At 41.5% G+C, this 20513-nt stretch overlaps 1 protein-coding gene across 1 annotated transcript in view; it reads right to left on the bottom strand.

Annotated features, from left to right (window-relative positions):
- LOC126252031 (cholinesterase-like) overlaps positions 1 to 20513 on the bottom strand; it is a 72042-nt gene that overhangs the window by 49612 nt on the left and 1917 nt on the right. Inside the window, 3 exon segments of the mRNA XM_049952817.1 lie at positions 2332 to 2531; positions 9077 to 9262; positions 13036 to 13312. Of these exon segments, the coding sequence (XP_049808774.1) occupies positions 2332 to 2531; positions 9077 to 9262; positions 13036 to 13312 (663 nt within the window).

Raw genomic sequence — 20513 nt, forward strand, 5'->3', positions numbered from 1 at the left:
CTTGGATTCATCCAAAAAACTGACGTTTTGCCGTTCGTGCACCCAAGTTCGTCGCTGAGTGCACCATCGCAGGCGCTCCTCCCTGTGATGCAGCGTCAAAGGTAACCGCAGCCATAGTGTCCGAGCTGATAGTCCATGCTACTGCAAACGTCGTCGAACTGACAAACTGCCTATTGGCTTCTGTCTCGGGTTCTTCGGCCGACGTTCATCTAATGATTTTTCTGACGTTTCGCCAGCACGAGTGGCTGGCATTGTCAAAGCTTCACCCTCCATTGCCGGTGGTGAACTGGAGCCGAGCTCGCGGGCGCAGACTATATGTACCTGGCGCGCCAACGTCCGAGGGCTTCTCCGCGGTCATTTCCGGTGCGGTTCTCCTCTTGCTACCTGCGACGGTCGTTCGCTGCAGTACGGGAAGCCAGGATCCGTTGACCTTAAGGCTTTCCTCTTTCTTGTTCAAACTGTTCGCGTGTTTTTGTATTTCTACAGCTTCTCTGAACAAGCGCGTGTGATAGTGGTTCTCTACAGCCAGAACTTCCGTGTCGGCGAATTTTATTACGTGGTCGGTCTCATTCAGTGGGTGTTCTGCCACGGCCGATTTCTCCACCTGCCCCAACCTGCAATGTCGCTTATGCTCCTTGATCCTGGTGTTAATGGATCGTCCAGTCATCCCGACATAAACTTTTCCGCATGTGCATGTCCATTAACACCAGGATCAAGGAGCATAAGCGACATTGCAGGCTGGGGCAGGTGGAGAAATCGGCCGTGGCAGAACACGCACTGAATGAGACCGACCACGTAATAAAATTCGCCGACACGGAAGTTCTGGCTGTAGAGAACCACTATCACACGCGCTTGTTCAGAGAAGCTGTAGAAATACAAAAACACGCGAACAGTTTGAACAAAGGAAAGCCTTAAGGTCAACGGATCCTGGCTTCCCGTACTGCAGCGAATGACCGTCGCAGGTAGCAAGAGGAGAACCGCACCGGAAATGACCGTGGAGAAGCCCTCGGACGTTGGCGCGCCAGGTACATATAGTCTGCGCCCGCGAGCTCGGCTCCAGTTCACCACCGGCAATGGAGGGTGAAGCTTTGACAATGCCAGCCACTCGTGCTGGCGAAACGTCAGAAAAATCATTAGATGAACGTCGGCCGAAGAACCCGAGACAGAAGCCAATAGGCAGTTTGTCAACAAGTGGCCACGAAAGCCTCAACAATGTCGTCGAACTGTTCGTGCAGATGGTTGTTGTCTTGCAAACGTCCCCATCTGTTGACTCAGGGATCGAGACGTGGCTGCACGATCCATTACAGCCAAGAGGATGCCTGTCATCTCGATTGCTAGTGATACGAGGCCGTTGGGATCCAGCACGGCGTTCCGTATTACCCTCCTGAATCCACCGATTCCATATTCTGCTAACAGTCATTGGTTCTCGACCAACGCGAGCAGCAATATCGCGATAGTATAAACCGCAATCGCGATAGGCTGCAATCCGACCTTTATCAAAGTCGGAAACGTGATGGTACGCATTTCTCCTCCTCACACGAGGCATCACAACAACGCTTCACCAGGCAACGCCGGTCAACTGCTGTTTGTGTATGAGAAATCGGTTGGAAACTTTCCTCATGTCAGCACGTTGCAGGTGTCGCCACCGGCGCCAATCTTGTGTGAATGCTCTGAAAAGCTAATCATTTGCATATCACAGCATCTTCTTCCTGTCGGTTAAATTTCGCGTCTGTAGAACGTCATCTTCGTGGTGTAGTAATTTTAATGGCCAGTAGTGTACTTAAACCTAACTAACCTAAGGACAACACACACATCCATGCCTGAGGCAGGGTTCGAACCTGCGACCGTAGCGGTAGCGTGGTTCCAGACTGAAGCGCCTAGAACCGCTCTGCCACAGCGGCCGGCACCTCGTAATCGACAGAACAAATTAGCCATAATATACTTTCCTGTCCAGCGAATCCCCATATGTTCTGTCACATAGGGAAATATGTGTGTGGAAAACATTTGAGTCCAATAAAGCGTTTACGTCACAAAGAGATGCGTATTTTGCAGATTTTAACACTTCAGGAATTCAATCCACTTAGTGGAATCGCGGCGGAGAAAGTTCAGTAGCCTAAAAGGACAGAATGTAGGAAAATGTGTGCCTGTTTGTCGTAAAAAGCACTCTTTTTCTGCCAGGTATGTAACTTTCCACCTAACCCGGGGATTTCCAAGTTCCTTACGTTAGCGTCCGGAAATTTTTGTGCGGCAAATGTTGCTTGAGAGTCAGCAAACTACATAAATGTGTCTTCTTGGTTCAAAGAGCTTTGATTAAGATAGTATACTGCTCACCTCCTCTGTCAGGATGAGCGAGCTGTCCACCAGGAGGTCTGATGGGCTGACCGACCGCAGGAAATCCACCAGCTCCTGGGAGTCATCCGTTTCGAGGCCGAGGGCAGCCCCCAGTCTGAAAGCGTTGTTGCGAGCAGCTTGCAGAGGCATTGGGCGTCCAATGAAGTTGGCGCTTTGGATGATGAGCCTCGAGAAGAGACCTGACCCAAACGTGGAATGAACCAAGTTACATTCACATAGTGGAATCTGGAAAAGTTTGGGCTACATCACGTTCATTTGCCCTGGAAGGTGTCTTATGTGACATGTCTAACAATTGTTTACCCATCTTGAGTGCTTCGCTAGTAAACTGAAATTTAAATGTGTATGATTACCGGCTTTCGAGCATTGTTCATAATCCTTACACGGGATATGGTTCAAATGGCTCTGAGCACTATGGGACTTACCATCTATGGTCATCAGTCCCCTATAACTTAGAACTGCTTAAACCTAACTAACCTAAGGACATCACACAACACCCAGTCATCACGAGGCAGAGAAATTACACGGGATATACTGGGCGGTTATAATTACAGTATAGATACCCGTGGAGTCCAACGTGGGCTGTAATTATCGCATGGCAGCGAAAATTGGTAGATATGCTGATGCCTTAATGCGGAACCGATTAATGCCGGAAAAAAATAGTTGCAATTTTGACCACCAGATGTAGATCTGGCGCTGCACAGCATCTCGTCAACGTCTCCGGTGCTCACATTGAACAAATTGTGGAAGTGGCAGTTAATAATAAAATCGCTTATTTGACCTTTTCTTCCTATGTTCTGTTCCTAATCTACTACATATGGAAACATTTCTATACGTATTTCTTGCATTCACAGCACCACATTTGCACCTAGCGTCCAAAATTGGAACTAATTTTTTCCAGCATAAATTGATTCCGCGTTGTTAACACATTAGAATATCTACCACGTTTCGCTGCCATGCTATAATTACTGCTCACACTGAACCTCTGCGAGTAGCTGCGCTTACATTATAACCACCTGGTACATGTTATCCTGTGTATTCTGGCAGCAAGTGAAAACTTATTTTCTGAAATGATATCTAAATAATGGAAAAACAGAATTATTTAAATACTGTGGCAAATGCTAAAGGTATTAAGCGAATTTGAAAATATGATCAGTACATCTCTTCAAATTAGGCATGAAACATTCGCTAGGTGCAGAATGTGGCATAATTTCCTATAAAAGTCTGAAGAAAGTAGTGTAAATCTTGTTAATCCGAGAACAAATAGAATTAAGAAACAAGTATCAACATTACGTGTTCTCGACAAAATATGAAAATTATGCAGTTTGCAAATATCTGGCAAGAGTAGAAAACTGTGAAACTTATTAGGAAAAACTCCCTAAGAACAATAATTAAAGGATAAAGCCATAATCAATTAGAAGACTGATTTGAACAACTCAGTGGTTTAGTAGTTATGGTCCTGTTGGGGGTGCTATGCTGTTACCTTTCTCCGAAATCTGAACTAACTTACCCAGCTAGTTATAGGGCGTCCTACAGTTTAAAATGGATTCCGAACCGCAGTGCACCTCGGCGCTTATCACATAACAAATATTGTCAGAAGTGAAATAAGTGATAGATAAAAATCCTAGCACTGAAGTGGGATTGAAATTAACGTAATGAAAATAATTTTACAGTTACTAATTTAACCTTTTTAGAGCCTGTCATCACTTATGAAAATAATAACAGTAAAGTGAACATGAAGGGGGCAGAAATTTTGAGTGTATGTAGAGTAATAAGTAGGCACATAAAGATCAAAACGCTAGTAGAAACGCAATTAAATTTTGCAGGGGAGTAGTAGCTGCAATTTTGTGTAATGGAACTGAATCACGCATTAGAACCAAACCACAACAGTTCAGCGTTGTACCGGAAGTGCTGTTGCTTGGAGTGGCTAAACTTGAATTATTATTGGATCAGACAGACTAAGATAAACTGATAATAGGAAACAAAAATGTGGAATGACCATTTCCTAAAAATAATGAAGTACATCACTTAAAGTTGAAAACTTTAAGTGGAATAGTAGATGCGTTTGCTAAGACGAAGAATATCCTGTAGAGGAAAATTCCTCGTAATGCAGGGTGGTTATAATTTAACTTTCACTAATTGAGCCAGTATAGACGGAAAACTCTTTACCGTATTCGTATCCAACGGTATAAGAATGATGTGCAGTCTGTGCGCTGCAGGATTTTCGTTGCTAATAGTATTAGTGTCATGACGTGCCGTTAGTTGTCTCTATTGGTACAGTGACTTAGAGCTTAAACAGAAGCATCAGAGTGCATTACAGCTGCAGACAGTGGACATGCGTCCCGATAAGGTGAGCACGGCTTTACTCGTAAAGCTATTTTATCAAAACAACAGCAATGGTGCTGTCTGCTCTCCGCGAGTATGACGCATTAAAGGAATACACAGAAGTTCCCTTTCTGGTTGAAGAACATGATTCAGAGGTTCGAATTAACTGACGATTTGGGAATTGCTTCTGGCAGAGGCCGACGACCAATTGGGCCACAAATTGTTGAAGAAAATACTGTTGCTTTGGCTGAGAATGCTGGACACATTCTGCGATCCTCAAGCGGTACACGAACTGTGTCGAGACAGGTAAACGTTTCATGGTCGACGGTTCGAAAAGTGCTGCGAATAATTGTGAAATGGTCTCTTTAACCGGCCGAAGTGGCCGCGCGGTTCTGGCGCTGCAGTCTGGAACCGCGAGACCGCTACGGTCGCAGGTTCGAATCCTGCCTCGGGCATGGATGTGTGTGATGTCTTTAGGTTAGTTAGGTTTAACTAGTTCTAAGTTCTAGGGGACTAATGACCTCAGCAGTTGAGTCCCATAGTGCTCAGAGCCATTTGAACCATTTGGTCTCTTTAATGCGGTTCCAGGTTGTCTTGGATGCAGATGGTCGCCACATTGAGCAACTTTTGTAACCTGGAAGGAAGAAATGGTGCGCAATTAACAGATGTTACCCTCTCACGCGCAAATTAAAAAGAGTTTGTTTTAATGGTTTATTTCTCTTTCGCGTGCCCTTACAAATGTTTCCGGAACGTTTCATTGTCATACGATCATTCGTTTTTCAAAGGGCCCTTTCAAGTAGCGAAAGTTTAATTACAAACATCGCGTTCCACCGTTGCTACTTTAGAGGTAAGACAATTTAATTTATTTGTTATGTCCACAGGGACCAAAGTTATCAATTTTGCACAGGGCCAGATGATTCAGTGCCTAAGGGGCTGAATGTATTTTACAGTGACTGTATTTCTTTATTGGTATTGGAAGTTGCATTGCCCAATCAACATGTGTAAAGTTTTGCTGACAATAACACAGAGTATGCACACCACTTGCACTTACAACATGCTACACGATAATTCGAGTTTTGTATCCATTCAACAGTTCAGACATTCATTCAACATAAAGTTTTTTTTAAAAGAATGTTACACCAGTGTTCCAAAGTCGACTAGTTTGCACTTTTAAGGCAGTGACTAATATTTTGTCCGGTGAGATTATTGCTACAACTTGTTGAGTACGAGGCGCATTTGTTCCAATCTTCTATTAGTCCATCAGCTCCCTCCCCCTCTCTCACTCTCCATCTTTTCGTGCCCCGTCTCTCTGACCGCCTTCCTCTCTCCCTTTCCGTCTCCTTCTTCTCCCTCTCGCGTCCATCTTCCCCCCTTTTTTCTGTCCGTTTCTCCCTTCCCCTTTCTCTGTTCATTCTCTTCCTCCCCCTCCAAATCTGTGTTCATCTCCTGCTAACCTCTCTCTTTATCTCCAACTACTCTTCTCCTTCTCTCTCCACATTTTCATCCCCAACGAAATAGAAGGCCGCTGGTTCTTACCCGCACTATTTCTTTCCAGATAGTGAGAGACATGTGTACCACGTTCGGTTAAAATCGATGCAGGGGCTAAGGAGGAGCTTTTTACTCACGGCTTTGTCCGCGTACGCACTTGTCATACATGTTTCACGCGTATTTATCACAATTCGCTCATATTTGTACAAATATTTCACCCGTATTCGTAGCGAATTTCCCCCTGCAGATTCGTTTTGACGCAGCTCAATCTTTCTGACGTCATATCTTCTGAACTATGAGTCGTACAATGATATAATTTTCCACGTATACCCATTGATATACGTGAATACTGTCTGCGAAATTTGTTGCGAATAGAGGTAGTAGCAGAGAAGCAAACGTCATACATGGTGCAGAATTTTTTCACGCATCTCAGTGTTTTCGATGTAATATCTCCTGAACTAAGCTTGTGAATTGGTATAATTTTGTAGGTGTGCTCAGCGGCACATGTGGGTACCGTCTGTAATATGTGTCACGAGTAGAAGTAGTAGCATAGAAGTAACAAATTAAAACATGATGTACGATGCGGCAGTTTTCCACGCGTATCAGTGTTTATGACATCACATCCCCTGAACTACTTGTCTTGCAGTGATATAATTTTGCAGATATATTCAGTGCTATACGCGAATACTGTCTGCAAATGTGTCACGAATACGTATAGTAGTAAGGATGAATAAATTAAAACGTTTTGCATGATACGGCTGTGTTACTGCATGAACAGTGAAAATCTAGCTCGAACAGTCTACGGGTGTACTGCCGGTCCATAGTGTCCAACGGGCCATTGGACACTATGCACCAGCAGTACACGCGTGGACGTTCGAGCAAGAAATACGCCGGGAGAAACTGAAGAATCACATCAGTGAAAATCTAATAAGGGATAATCTCTTCTTTCCCCATTTTGTGAGGGTTTTCAGCGAGAAGTTTCGTAAAGGTTTAAAACTGTGTGTAAATTTTTTTGCAAGTGACTGAGTGCTATTATTATAGTAAGCGACGTGTACCAAGTTTGGCTGAAATCGGTGCAGTGGTTTAGAGGGAGAGACAGAACATACACACACATCTTCATTTTTATGATACGTATGTTGTTGTTGTTGTTGTGGTTTCAAGTCCTCAGACTGGTTTGATGCAGCTCTCCACGCTACTCTATCATGTGCAAGCTTCTTCATCTCCCAGTACGTACTGCAGCCTACATCCCTCTGAATCTGCTTAGTGATTCATCTCTTGGTCTCCCTCTACGATTTTTACCCTCTACTCTGCCCTCCAATACTAAATTGGTGATCCCTTGATGCCTCAGAACATGTCCTACCAACCGATCCCTTCTTCTAGTCAAGTTGTGCCACAAACTCCTCTTCTCCCCAATCCTATTCAAAACCTCCTCATTAGTTATGTGATCTACCCATCTAATCTTCAGCCATCTTCTGTAGCACCACATTTCGAAAGCTTCTATTCTCTTCTTGTGCAAACTAGTTATCGTCCATGTTTCACTTCCATACGTGGCTACACTCCATAGAAATACTTTCAGAAACGACTTCCTAACACTTAAATCTATACTCGATGTTAACAAATTTCTCTTCTTCAGAAAGGCTTTCCTTGCCATTGCCAGTCTACATTTTATATCCTCTCTACTTCGACCATCGTCAGTTATTTTGCTCCCTAAATAGCAAAACTCCTTTACTACTTTAAGTGTCTCATTTCCTAATCTAATTCCCGCAGCATCACCCGACTTAATTCGGCTACAATCCATTATCCTCGTTTTTCTTTTGTTGATGTTCATCTTATATCCTCCTTTCAAGACACTGTCCATACCGTTCAGCTGCTCTTCCAAGTCCTTTGCTGTCTCTGACAGAATTACAATGTCATCGGCGAATCTTAAAGTTTTTATTGCTTCTCCATGGATTTTAATACCTGCCACGAATTTTTCTTTTTTTTCCTTCACTGCTTGGTCAATATACAGATTGAATAACATTGGGGAAAGGCTACAACCCTGTCTCAGTCCCTTCCCAACAACTGCTTCCCTTTCATGTCCCTCGACTCTTATAACTGCCATCTGGTTTCTGTACAAATTGTAAATAGCCTTTCGCTCCCTGTATTTTACCCCTGCCGCCTACACTATTTGAAAGAGAGTATTCCAGTCAACATTGTCAAAAGCTTTCTCTAAGTCTACAAATGCTAGAAACGTAAGTTTGCCTTTTCTTAATCTAGCTTCTAAAATAAGTCGTAGGGTCAGTATTGCCTCATGTGTTCCCATATTTCTACGGAATCCAAACTGATCTTCCCCAAGGTCAGCTTCTACCAGTTTTTCCATTCGTCTGTAAAGAATTCGCGTTAGTATTTTGCAGCCGTGACTTATGAAACTGATAGTTTAATTTTCACATCTGTCAACACCTGCTTTCTTTGGGATTGGAATTATTATATTCTTCTTGAAGTCTGAGGGTATTTCGCCTGTCTCATACATTTTGCTCACCAGATGGTAGAGTTTTGTCTGGACTGGCTCTCCCGAGGCTGTCAGTAGTTCTAATGGAATGTTGTCTACTCCCGGGGCCTTGTTTCGACTTAGGTCTTTCAGTGCTCTATCAAACTCTTCACGCAGTATCATATCACCCATTTCATTTTCGTCTACATCCTCTTCCATTTCTATAACATTACCCTCAAGTACATCTCCCTTGTATAGACCCTCTATATACTCCTTCCAGCTTTATGCCTACGTAGAGATTTCCTAAACCCTGTTACTCGACATCATTTTCTCGGGCCTTCTGGCTCACACTTGTAGATAACTATCTTTTCAACGAAAGAGTTTCATATGACTTCAACGAAGTGTACAGTTTGTGTTAGATACGCATGAAGGACTCGGGGCACGCACCTGCGGACAGAGGTGACACGAGATGCAGCGACACGGACACGCCGCCTGCGCTTTGCCCCTGCAGCGCCAGAAGCTGTGGGTCGCCGCCGAAGCTGGCGATGTTGCGCTGGACCCATGACAGCGCCACCTGCTGGTCCTTGAGGCCCGCGTTTCCAGGGACCACCTCGTCGCCGGTGCTCAGAAAACCTGGAGGCAACGGTAACTTTGGTATCCGCGTTACATCCTGTCGCTATTAAAGTAGCCGCTAATGTTTGGGATTACGTAACTGACGAGACATGTAAAATTCTGTGTTTCTTTGCAACCTGGAGACATTTAAAACAGCGTGCAATGACTGGGATGAAACAGGGATAGAATGCATCAGTCTGAGTTTTTATTCCAGCTGTATCGACGAATAGTATTAAAACACAGCAGTCACCAAAAATGATGGAGAAACAGTTGGAGAAACAGATGAGAAAAGAAGATGTAAGGAAGGAAGGAAGGGTTTAACGTCTCGCCGACGATGAGTTCGTTAGAGACGGAGCACAAGCTCACAGTGGTGAAGAATGGGGAAGGAAATCGGCGTTCGCTTTTCAACGAAACCGGAATGGCATTTGTATGGAGACATTTAGGTTGGTTCAAATGGCTCTGAGCACTGTGAGACTCAACTGCTGTGGTAATCAGTCCCCTAGAACTTAAAACTACTTAAACCTAACTAACCTAAGGACATCACACACACCCATGCCCGAGGCAGGATTCGAACCTGCGACCGTAGCAGCAGCGCGGTTCCGCACTGGAGCGCCTAGAACCGCACGTCCACCGCGGCCGGCAGACATTTATGAAAGGAAAAATCTGGATGACAAGATGAGGATTTGAACCGACGTCATTCCGAGTAAGAGTTCGGTGTGATCATCACTGAGTCATTTTGCTCTTTGAAACGGCTTACAGGGGTATTGATAGAGGGGTTAGACGAGAGTGTTACTATCATTAACATTTTTCAATATTTATGTTGGCAAAGTAATAGAAAAATCATTAGGAAAAGCAATAGGCATAATACGTAGTAGAAGGAGCAAGGATATAGACACTTCAGTAAGCAGATGATGGCTAAATGAGAAGAATAACTGCAATTTAAGTGGGAAAAGAGCACGGAAAGAGGATAAATACAGGAACGATCAAATGAAAGCTCTGTCAAAATGTGATACGAACGACAGACTTTCAGACACGCAAAATATTTTAGGCACTTACGACAATCGGCGAGGAATTGGGAGTAATTTCTAGCGAAAGCCGGATAATATGCAACATATGCAAGAACCGAGAGGAAACAATAAGCCTGAAAGAGAAAGAACAAAGTGCTCGAATTAAAAAGTGTGTAAGGCAGGGATGTAGTTTTTCGCCTCTGTTGCTCAGTCTGTACATCGAAGAAGCTATGCCGGAAGTGAAAGAATGGTTCAAGAGTGGGATTAAAGTTCAGGGCGAAAGGCTATCTTCATAGCTGGTGACTCTGTTATTCTCAGTGCAGATTATGAGGATTTGTTCAGTGGAATGAACAGTCTAATGAGTACAGAATATGGATTGAGACTAAACCGAAGAAAGACGAAAGTAATGAAAAGTAGCAGAAATGGGATCAGCGAGGAACTTAATATCGAAACTGGTGATTACGAAATAGGATCTTGGAACAAAAGTAACCCATGACGGACGAAGCAAGGAGGACATAAAAGGCAGACTAACACATACAAAGAGGACATTTCCTGTCAAGCAAAGTCTACTATCATCACACATAGGCCTTAATTTGACGACAAAATTTCTGAAAATGAACGTTTGGGGCACAGCATTGTATGGTAGCGAATCATTGACTATGGGAAAGCCGGAACAGAAGAGAACCTAAGCGTTGGAGATGTGGTACTACAAAGGAATGCTGAAAATTCGGTGGACTGATAAGATAAAGAATTAGGAGGTTCTGCGTAAAATCGGAGAGGAAAGGAATATATCAAAGATACTGATAAGAAGAAGGGACGGGATGATAGGATACGTGTTAAGGCAACAGGGAAGATGGTGAGGGTAAAAGTAGAGGAAGACAGAGACTGGAATACATAGAACAAATAACTGAGAGTGTAGGATGCAGGTACTACTCTGAGATGAAGAGGTTGGCACAGGAGAAAAATTCGTGGCAGGCCACATCAAACCAATCAAGACAGAAGTGTTCTGTCTGAAGTGTAGCACAACAGGACAAAGGTTCATGGAGAGCAAAAAAAATGAATACTTCTTTGATAGTTTTATAACACGGTTATAGAGAAAAATACTCTTGACTTGGAATAGATTGTCAAAAAAAAAAAAAAAGGAAAAAATACTCTTAAATTAGGAGAAGAACGAAAACTAGCGGAAATACAAGAAGATATTTACTGCGAAAGCATTGCCTGCAGGGCCGGCCGAGAGGGAGAGGGAGAGAGAGAGAGAGAGAGAGAGAGAATGACAGATAGAGTGGGCGAGGGGGGCGGGGGAAGAAGAAGACGTGGAACATCGAACGGCATGAAGCTGCACGAAGTTACCAGCAGTTTAATGAAGAGTGACCAGCGGATACTGTCATAAGACATTAAGAGCTCATATGGAAAGACAGTAACAAACAAATAAGATACATGAGCAGCAGTCATTCAGAAATATTTAAAACTGTGCAAGATGGCAATAAAACTGAATAAAACAGGACACGCTGCAACAATCGCAGTAATAACCTTCTTAATTTCAGGTGCAGCGGAGCAAATTTGGCATTTAATCAAGTTCAAACATTGTTCATAGTTTTAAGTAAGACTGTACAGTTTTCTCAACAGTACATGAACAGTTTGATTGTCGATGTAGAATAAAATAGGGATAATGAAGAAGTGGGTCTACTAATCAATAAGAAAATAAGAATGCGGGTAAGTTCCATGAGCAACTTGGTGAATACCTTATCGTGGCTAAGATAGAAACGAGGCCAACATCCACCACCACAATACAAGTTTATACTCCTACTAGCTCCAGAAATGATGAAGAGATTGAAAAAATAAGAGGGGAGATGAAGGAGATTATTCAGATAGTTAAAGGGGACTAAAACCAGATTGCATGGGAGGAAAGGAGTTCGATAGCAGGAAACGGAAGAGAAGAAAAAATAGTAAGCGAATATCGACTGGGGAAAAGGAGTGAAAGCAGAAGCCGCCTGGTAGAATTTTGCATAGGACACCATTCAGTCATTCGTAATACGTGTTTTAAGAATAATGAAAGACGGTGGTATATGCGGCAGAGGCCTGGAGACACTGTAAGGGTTCAGATACATGTCTTCATGATAAGACAGAGATTTCGAAAATAGATATTAATCTATGAAACATTTCCATGGGCGCATGTGGGCTCTTACAATAATTTTTGTGCTTATGACTCGCAGATTAAAACTGAAGGATTCGTAGAAAGGTAGGAAGTCAAGGCTGTGGGAAGTGAACAAACTGAAAAAATAATCAATGATCATTAGAAAACGATTGACTGAAACAGGAGAACAGAATAAAAATAAACGGGAATGGCTAGCTTTGAGAGATGAAATAGTGAAAATATCAGAGAATGAAATATGTAAAAAGACAAGGTCCAGTAGAAATCCTTGAAAATAAATGAATATATTGAATTTAATTCACGTAGTAGAAAATGTAAAACTGTAGCAAAAGGTAACAGCCATGAGAAAATAAAGACGTAAAGAAAAAGGGGGTTTTTAAATGTGATTCTGTGGTAGAATGCTGAAGGCTAGGTAGGTAGATCGGATAATTAATGGTAAGGTGAATGGCACTGGGGAAAAAGTAAATTTATGGCAAAAATTCATTAAAAGGAGGGATCTATTGATAGGACACGTTTTTATGCCTCAGGGAATCGTCAGTCTGGTTATAGAGGTAAGGGTGGGTGTTAAAAATTGTAGAGAGTGACCAACCCTTACCTAGAGAAATTATTTCTATCATCACGACATATATACGTACCAAGCGGGCCAAGCCGGTAGTTGATGGTGACGAGTATGACACCGTAAGACATGAGGAAGTCGGGCCCATACTCCTGATCTGAGCCGCTGCCGTAGACGAATCCTCCGCCGTGTACCCAGAAGAGCACGGGCAGCCCTGCACCCTCCTCTGGTACGCCCGGCACGAACACGTTCAGGTAGAGGCAGTCCTCGGAGCCGTCACCCGAACTCTGCACGCAGTCGCTGCCGTACGAGGTGGCGTTGCGCACACCCTCCCAGCTACCAGCTGGCTGCGGATCCTGTAGGTACGTTATAGGTTACTATAATTGCTATTATGTCCATAGTAATGTGACAACAATTAACTTATGGACGTCATACACGTAAGATCACATTGTGCAGCATCCTTGTGTATTATGATGTTACCATCCAGCATGCTACTATTTTCTGTATTTCTGGTGCTCGTTTTAGGCTGATGCTCTTCTACATCATTATTCTGCAATACGTACTTACGTGTTTGGCAGAGGGTGCCAGAACCACGTTCAGACTATTTCTCTCTTTCTCCAGTCTCAAATAGCACATGGGAAAAATTCTCCCAGATCATTCCGTATGTGAGCTCTGATTTCTCTTACGATATTAAGATGATCATTTCTTCCTACGTTAGTGGGTGTCAATAAAATACTCCGTCGTTAGGGTGGCAAAGCTATTGATTATAATTTAGAATTTCGTGAGAAAGCACACCAGAACGAAAAAGTCTTTGTTTTTTGATTGCCACTCCAACTCTTATCACATACGTCACACTCTCCCGTATTCAGTGGTAATACAAAACGAGCTACCGCTGTTCGAACTTTGTCAACGTCCCCTGTAAGTCCTGTCTAGCAAGGATATACCGTTGAGCAATACTACAGAAAAGGACGGACAACTGTGCTCTAGGCAGATTTGTATCAGCTTCTAAGTGTTCTGCCAATAAAACGGAGTCTTTGGTTCACCATTCTCGCAACATTTTCTGTGTGTTAGTTCCAACGTAAGTTGTTAGAAATTGTAATCTCCCGATATTTAGTTGAATCGACAGCTTTCAAATTTATATGATTTATAGTGTAGCAGAAATTTAACAGTTTTTTTTGCACACATGTGGAAGAGCTCAGACTTTTTATTGTTCATCTCAATTACGACTTTTCGTACGGTGCAGATATTTTGTCTAAATCATTTTGTAATTCATTTTGATCTTCTGATGAGATTACTAGACAGTAAATGACAGCATCATAAACAGTCTTATAGGACTGCTCATATTGTCTCTTGAACAGTTTGTATAGATTAAGAATAACAGAGGCCCTATAACATTTCATTAGATGACTTCCCATCAGTTAACACGGAATGTGACCTTTGTGACACGGAATCATGTACCCAGCACAAGGCTGAGATGATATTCCGTAATCAGACATTTTAATCATATTTTATTCAAGGGGCCATTTAAAGGTTTGTGGACGCTGTAAGAAAAGAAGCAGTTGAAGATGAACCCAAGGGATTGAAAATGGCTTAATGAATTATATAAATGAAGATAGTTTTTGACTACGATGATATTCATATGCACAGTGATTTTAATTGTGCTTATTGGCATCGTAATGGCTAACATATTAACTGATTCACTTCGCTTCCATACGGGCATCAATTGTGCTGGGTACCATGGTGTAAGTCCAAGCGTTTTCCTCATATCTCGTGTATGGTCCTTCTCGAACACCACTTATTTTTTTGGCCTACAAATCGTACCCAAGGCATAATGATTGTGTGTTACATTACTTCTTGGCGTTTTAATCTTGGATAGTTATCTACTGTGTATTCGCTTAAAAATCAATATCTGTATGTATAATGATTTTATACCGTTCTCTGATGAAATTCCCGTCACGTCTTTGGCCTCACGTGTGCAGTGCGTAAGTATCCTCTAATAACATAAACTGGTACACGTTTTACATGTTTTTAATGTTTCCTCTAATAACATAATTTTGTACACGTTTTACATGTTTTTAATGTTTCATGGAGAAATAACAAGAAATACATAGTTTTGTGAAAAGAAACGTACTTTTACTTTAAATGTTGTTTCCTTCTATCGGAATGATAAAAAGGTATTAATGCTCGGATTTAATGTAAGGAACTAATATATTAAGAGTATCTGTCATTTCGCGCAGCAGCTTCTTGTTGTACACTATAATTCCACGCCTCCTTTATATTTTCCTTTTTCCTTTTCACTTTGTTTCCTTCTTTTTATCAACATAAAATTCTTGTAGCAAAAAGATTGAAAAGGATGTAAAATGTTTACTTCCGTTCTTAGACAAGAGATTATCAATGCTAAACCCAATGTAATCTAATTAATTAGCTACGTTCCTAAGAAATAAGTTGTGTGACTCTATGGATAACCAGGTAAGTTTGGAACACTAGGGTAAAGCAGTGGAGTTCAATCTTCCTTCCTTCGATTTTTTTTTCATATTACTTGGTTCACTTCTGGCAATGTTCTGTAACGTGAAAAATACCAAGTTATGCCGAGGTTTGGAGCTCATATTAAACAGTAGGCCCTCCATCCACAAACTCGGTAAGCCAGTTCAGATGCCGGAGGAAGGAAAGGGGAGACCACTTGTAATATGACCGTACCTAGGGGAGCACTTCAGGTTGAGAACATCTCTAAGATATCATTTAGAGTTGAATACAGACTGACGAATTTTAGGAAATATAAATCATTTCGATGGGACATATTCTAAATCAATAGTGACGAGCGAAAGCATCTCTGAGTGGTTAATATACATTATTTTAGTGACTCTATGTCTCACAAAACGATTACAATACTGTCGTTTGCTGAAGCTAACTCTGGGCCAGATTTTTGGAAGCGAAGAGTTAGAGAAAGAGATAGAGAAACATGTAGAGAGAGAGAGAGAGAGAGAGAGAGAGAGAGAGAGAGCTCGGGGCGAGATGGAGCACTGAGAACTTGGAACTTGGAGTTGTCTGTTCTCTCTGCTCACTAAGAGTCCTAGCGTATTCTTAATAGCCTAAAATATAAGTAAGTTTGTAGACTTAATTTACATTTTTAAATGAAATTATTAAGGTATTTAAACAACAGGATACTTTTATCCGTGACGTTGTTTTGCCTTTAATAAATCTTACAAATGAAAAGCCTTCTATTCATGTGTATGTTGTCTCAGAAGAGACATAGGCCTCTGTAACTATACGCAAACGTTCTTAGCTCTAGGAAATGTTCACTGCGGTTTGAATGCCAGAAATTAATTAAAGAAGTTTTATTCTGACATAAGTTTATAAAACTGATCATCTCTCAGTTATAAAATGAGGATCTAACTCAATTTCAGATATGGAAATTGACTCAAATATCAGTTTTAATATAATTTATAATGGACAGGAGCTTTTGCCTTCTAGTTTTAAATTAAGACTCTGAGATGGCAACTAATTTCAACTAAAAATACCAAATCAATAACAATTAGAAATTTGATTTGGCATTTTTCTTGAAGTTAGTTGTCATCTCAAAGACTAAATTTAAAACTTAAAGGCAAAAGCATCTGTCTGTTTAAAATTACATTAAACTGATCATCTCTCAGTTATAAAATGAGAATGTGAGTCAATTTCCATATCTGAAAGACCAGGGTGAATGCGCTGTGGATAACAGCAATGTAACAAAACACACGTATTGAGAAGCGTCATTTGAAAGCTTTTTCATAAGTTTTAAAGCAATTTTTAGTTAGAGGACAAAATATAATGCAGTTTCCTAGTGAAACAGAAACAGAGATGATTAGTTTAAAAATAATTTCATTGTTAGAAATGTAATCTGATAAGGTTTTATGATATCAAAATAATTCTGCCATAATAAATGTGTGGCATTCATTATACGCAGGGAACATTTCCTAGGGATAACATTTGCACATAGTTACAGAGACCCGCATCTCTATGAGACAACATGTAGATGAATACAAGGCTTTTCATCCATAATATTTATTAATGGCAAAACAACGTAACGGATAAAAGAATTAGATTAATGGTATCTATGGTTTCTGTTCTTAACAGCTGTTGTTTAAATATATTAATGAAATCATTTAAAATATTAATTAAGTCTACAAACATACTTATATTTCAGGCTATTGAGCATATGCTGTTACTCCAAGTGAGCAGATAGAACAGACAACTCCAAGTTCGAGGCTCTAGTGCTCCAATTCGCTCCGAGCTATTCTTGTGCGCTCTCTCTCTCTGCTCCAATTCGCTACGAGCTATTCTTGTGCTCTCTCTCTCTCTCTCTCTATCTATTTCTATCTCTATCTCCTCTATTTCTTTTTCTCATTCTTCGCTTCCAAAAATCTGACCCAGAATTATCTTCACCGAACGATTATCTCTTGCAGCTGTAGCATTGTAAGCGGGGTCCACGACAGCAATCAACCTCTCATCGAAGAGATGATTTCCGACTGTTGTTGAATGGTGGTGCAATAAGGGTGTGTGTTTGGAACTGTCGTAAATTAATTGACTTAACTGCGTGAGTCGAAGCGAACGAGATCCTGTCCTTATTCCTGTTTTCCAACCTCAACACTGAACGTATGAAGGCACAAAAGGTGCCTGAATTGTATGATGCATCTGAACTCCTCTGCGAAAAAATTAACGTATGTCTTGTTAATGCTGGAAAATCACAGTACGTGTCGAACACTAAAGTAACACGAATTAGTCAAAGCACATTATAGAGAGTGCTAATTTCAAATCCAATCTATAACTGTCGCAAAGAATATCAATTTAAGTTCTGGTTGAAGAAAATGGCAGCTACCTAGATTTCTGAGGTCGTCAGCAGCCGGATACCTAACGACAGTCGACACGACGTGTGCCGACTTGTACCTGCACGGACCGATCCCAACTAGGGCATCTCAGCGCAGATTCCGGTGGAAAAGCTATATTTTCTTAAAGCCAGTCCCACATTGTTGCAATAACATACGAATTTCTTCACTATTACACCGTAAAGTAAAGCGCCGACACGCCAGTCGGGAACGAAAGAGCAGAGAGAGCTGTGAGAAGACGTCAGCCAATCGCACGCTGACCGACCCCTCTCCAGGATGACAACGTGACAGCAGCGGCCTCTGTACGAAGAGGACGTAAGCGTCGCGCCCGACTGGTCGCGACCCAGTTCTACAACAGCTTCAAGACTAGTCATTTCGCTTGTACTATGTAGCATTGTCTATACTTAAGAAACTTGCTTATTTTGTCTGTCGTCCTTTGCTTGCGACACTTCTATATAATTCTCAAAGTTAAATATTGTCATGCACTTTTCATAATAAAACTCGGTAATACGATTTGCTTGAATTGTTGTCTAGCAATCCGAGAAAGTAGGTTTCCTAGACAGCCCATCTTTGACGAATACACAGGATTCAACATTCTCAAAGAACTACAAGTTTTTCGACGAAACTGTTGTGGTGCCATTCAGAAGTGTCATCGGATCTGTCATGAGAACTCTAGTGCAATTTAGTATATTTTCTGTATTGGAAATGGGTGTCTCATTGTTGCGATTATCTCGTACTCTATCACCTGCTCAAACAAATGTCGTTAAGGTTTTCTGTAGAACTCTTGTGGAGCTATTCAGAATTGTGAACACAATTTTATTTTCGCAAATCGGCAAATAATCTTTTCGCAACATTAAAATTTTGCCGATTACGAGTGTTTCCTTCGCGAAATTCTGCAGAAGTATTCAAATTTAGTATAGAGAATTCTAGAAATATAGCATATCCACCAAGAGCTCTAAAAAAATGTGTAGTTCTCGAAAGTTGGGTGTGAACTTCAGAGCTAATCAGCTAATCAGAAATGTGATTATAACTTTTTTTCTCAATGTTCTACAGAACTATTCAAAATTCGTGCAGAGAACTCTAGAACTATAACATATCTGCAAAGAACTCTGAAAGAAATGGGTATTTTTCGAAAATCGGTTGCCAGCTTCACACGACTGTGAAAATAGGTCCCTCATTATTGCAGTTAACTCGTAAACTATTATCTGAAAAAAAAGGTCATTAGGGTTTCCTGTAGAACTGTTGGGGAGCTATTCAGAATTGTGATTATCATTTTTTTCGCAAATTCGGCACTTAAAATTTTTGTCAAGATTAAAATTTTTCTTATTACGATGTTTTCTTCGCGAAATTCTGCAGAACTTTTTAACAGAGAACTTTAGAATTATGGCGCGCCTATCAAGAACTCCAAAGAAGATGTATATTTCTCGGAAGTCGGTTGCCAACTTCCTCAGACAGTGTGAAGCTGGCCTCCCATATCGACTGGCGTCTTCAGTCAGATCGCGGCCAACACGGAACCTGTCGCACCGTTACGCAGCTGTGGTTTTCGACAGACATGCTGCACCATAAAAATTCTTCATTCTCTGGTAGGTGTCTACCGGTGTTTATTGTTCGGCAGTCAAGAAAAGACTAACAGCATGTTGGTCCTGTTTGGACGCATTTGGTAGTAATGTCACAGTAGTTCACGTTTCCGCATTTACAGTTGGAAAGACACGTGTGCATTTCTTACATGTCGGTGCTTATATACCCGCATAAGATTTGCGCAACGTTTTTTGATCGCCCCTTACATTTTACAATTTTACCTTCCTTCTGCTGCTCTTACGGAATTAATATCACTAAAGATGTCCCGTCGAAGTTTTAATTAGGAACAGAGCACTAGCGCATTTTTTACAAGGAAAGTATCAAAAACATCCGAGCATTCATATTAAGTGATTTAAGGACTCTCGTTCCATCTGTGAACGATCTCGTTGTAGTGTGTAGCAACTTTTCTTCAGCGTACAGTGAGTACTGGCATGGACTACTCGAGACACGGAAACTGTTGGGAGCCATCCTTGCAATGGGTGCTGACCACAGCTCACAGAGACTAGCTGAAGCATAATCTAAAACCAACGCATTCAAATCTAGAATACGCCATGTGCGTTGAATGGTGTGTGTAACTTCCAGAGGTGCTTGTCCTTTGTTTCTGATAAAATCGGTAAAAGTTTTAGCCTCTAATACGGTTTCGCCGAATAAAGTGCCGTAAGGAATCTGTCAGCATAAGTCTGTATAGATCTGACATGAGAAATGACGGTAAAAGTATTAGGGGTTCATTCTTCCTTATTCAAATATTTATCATAAAAACATTCTGTACATTTATAGAAATTCATCCCCCTCTCGTCGACGTGCGCCAACATTTATCACGTCTGTTAAGCCCAGGATGCTATTTCCTTGTTTGAAGCATACGATATTGACGTTCCTATTCCCACGGTGATCCCCTTTGCTGTAATGTGCACTTAAAAGAGTGAATCATATCAGAAGTTACATCCTCTGGACCGTAGCGAGGAGGCGGTTTTGGATGGCGCAGCGATATACATGCAATTGTGACACCACTAACTTGGGTAGTTATGATTCTCGTCTGAGGTCTGGTCCATCTCTGCTAGCACAGACCGTGTCATCCGCACGTCCAGAACTACGACAGCTTATCCTGGCTATTGCGGTA

This window comes from Schistocerca nitens, chromosome 4 (assembly GCF_023898315.1).
Source record: "Schistocerca nitens isolate TAMUIC-IGC-003100 chromosome 4, iqSchNite1.1, whole genome shotgun sequence".
NCBI classification, from domain to species: Eukaryota; Metazoa; Arthropoda; class Insecta; order Orthoptera; family Acrididae; genus Schistocerca; species Schistocerca nitens.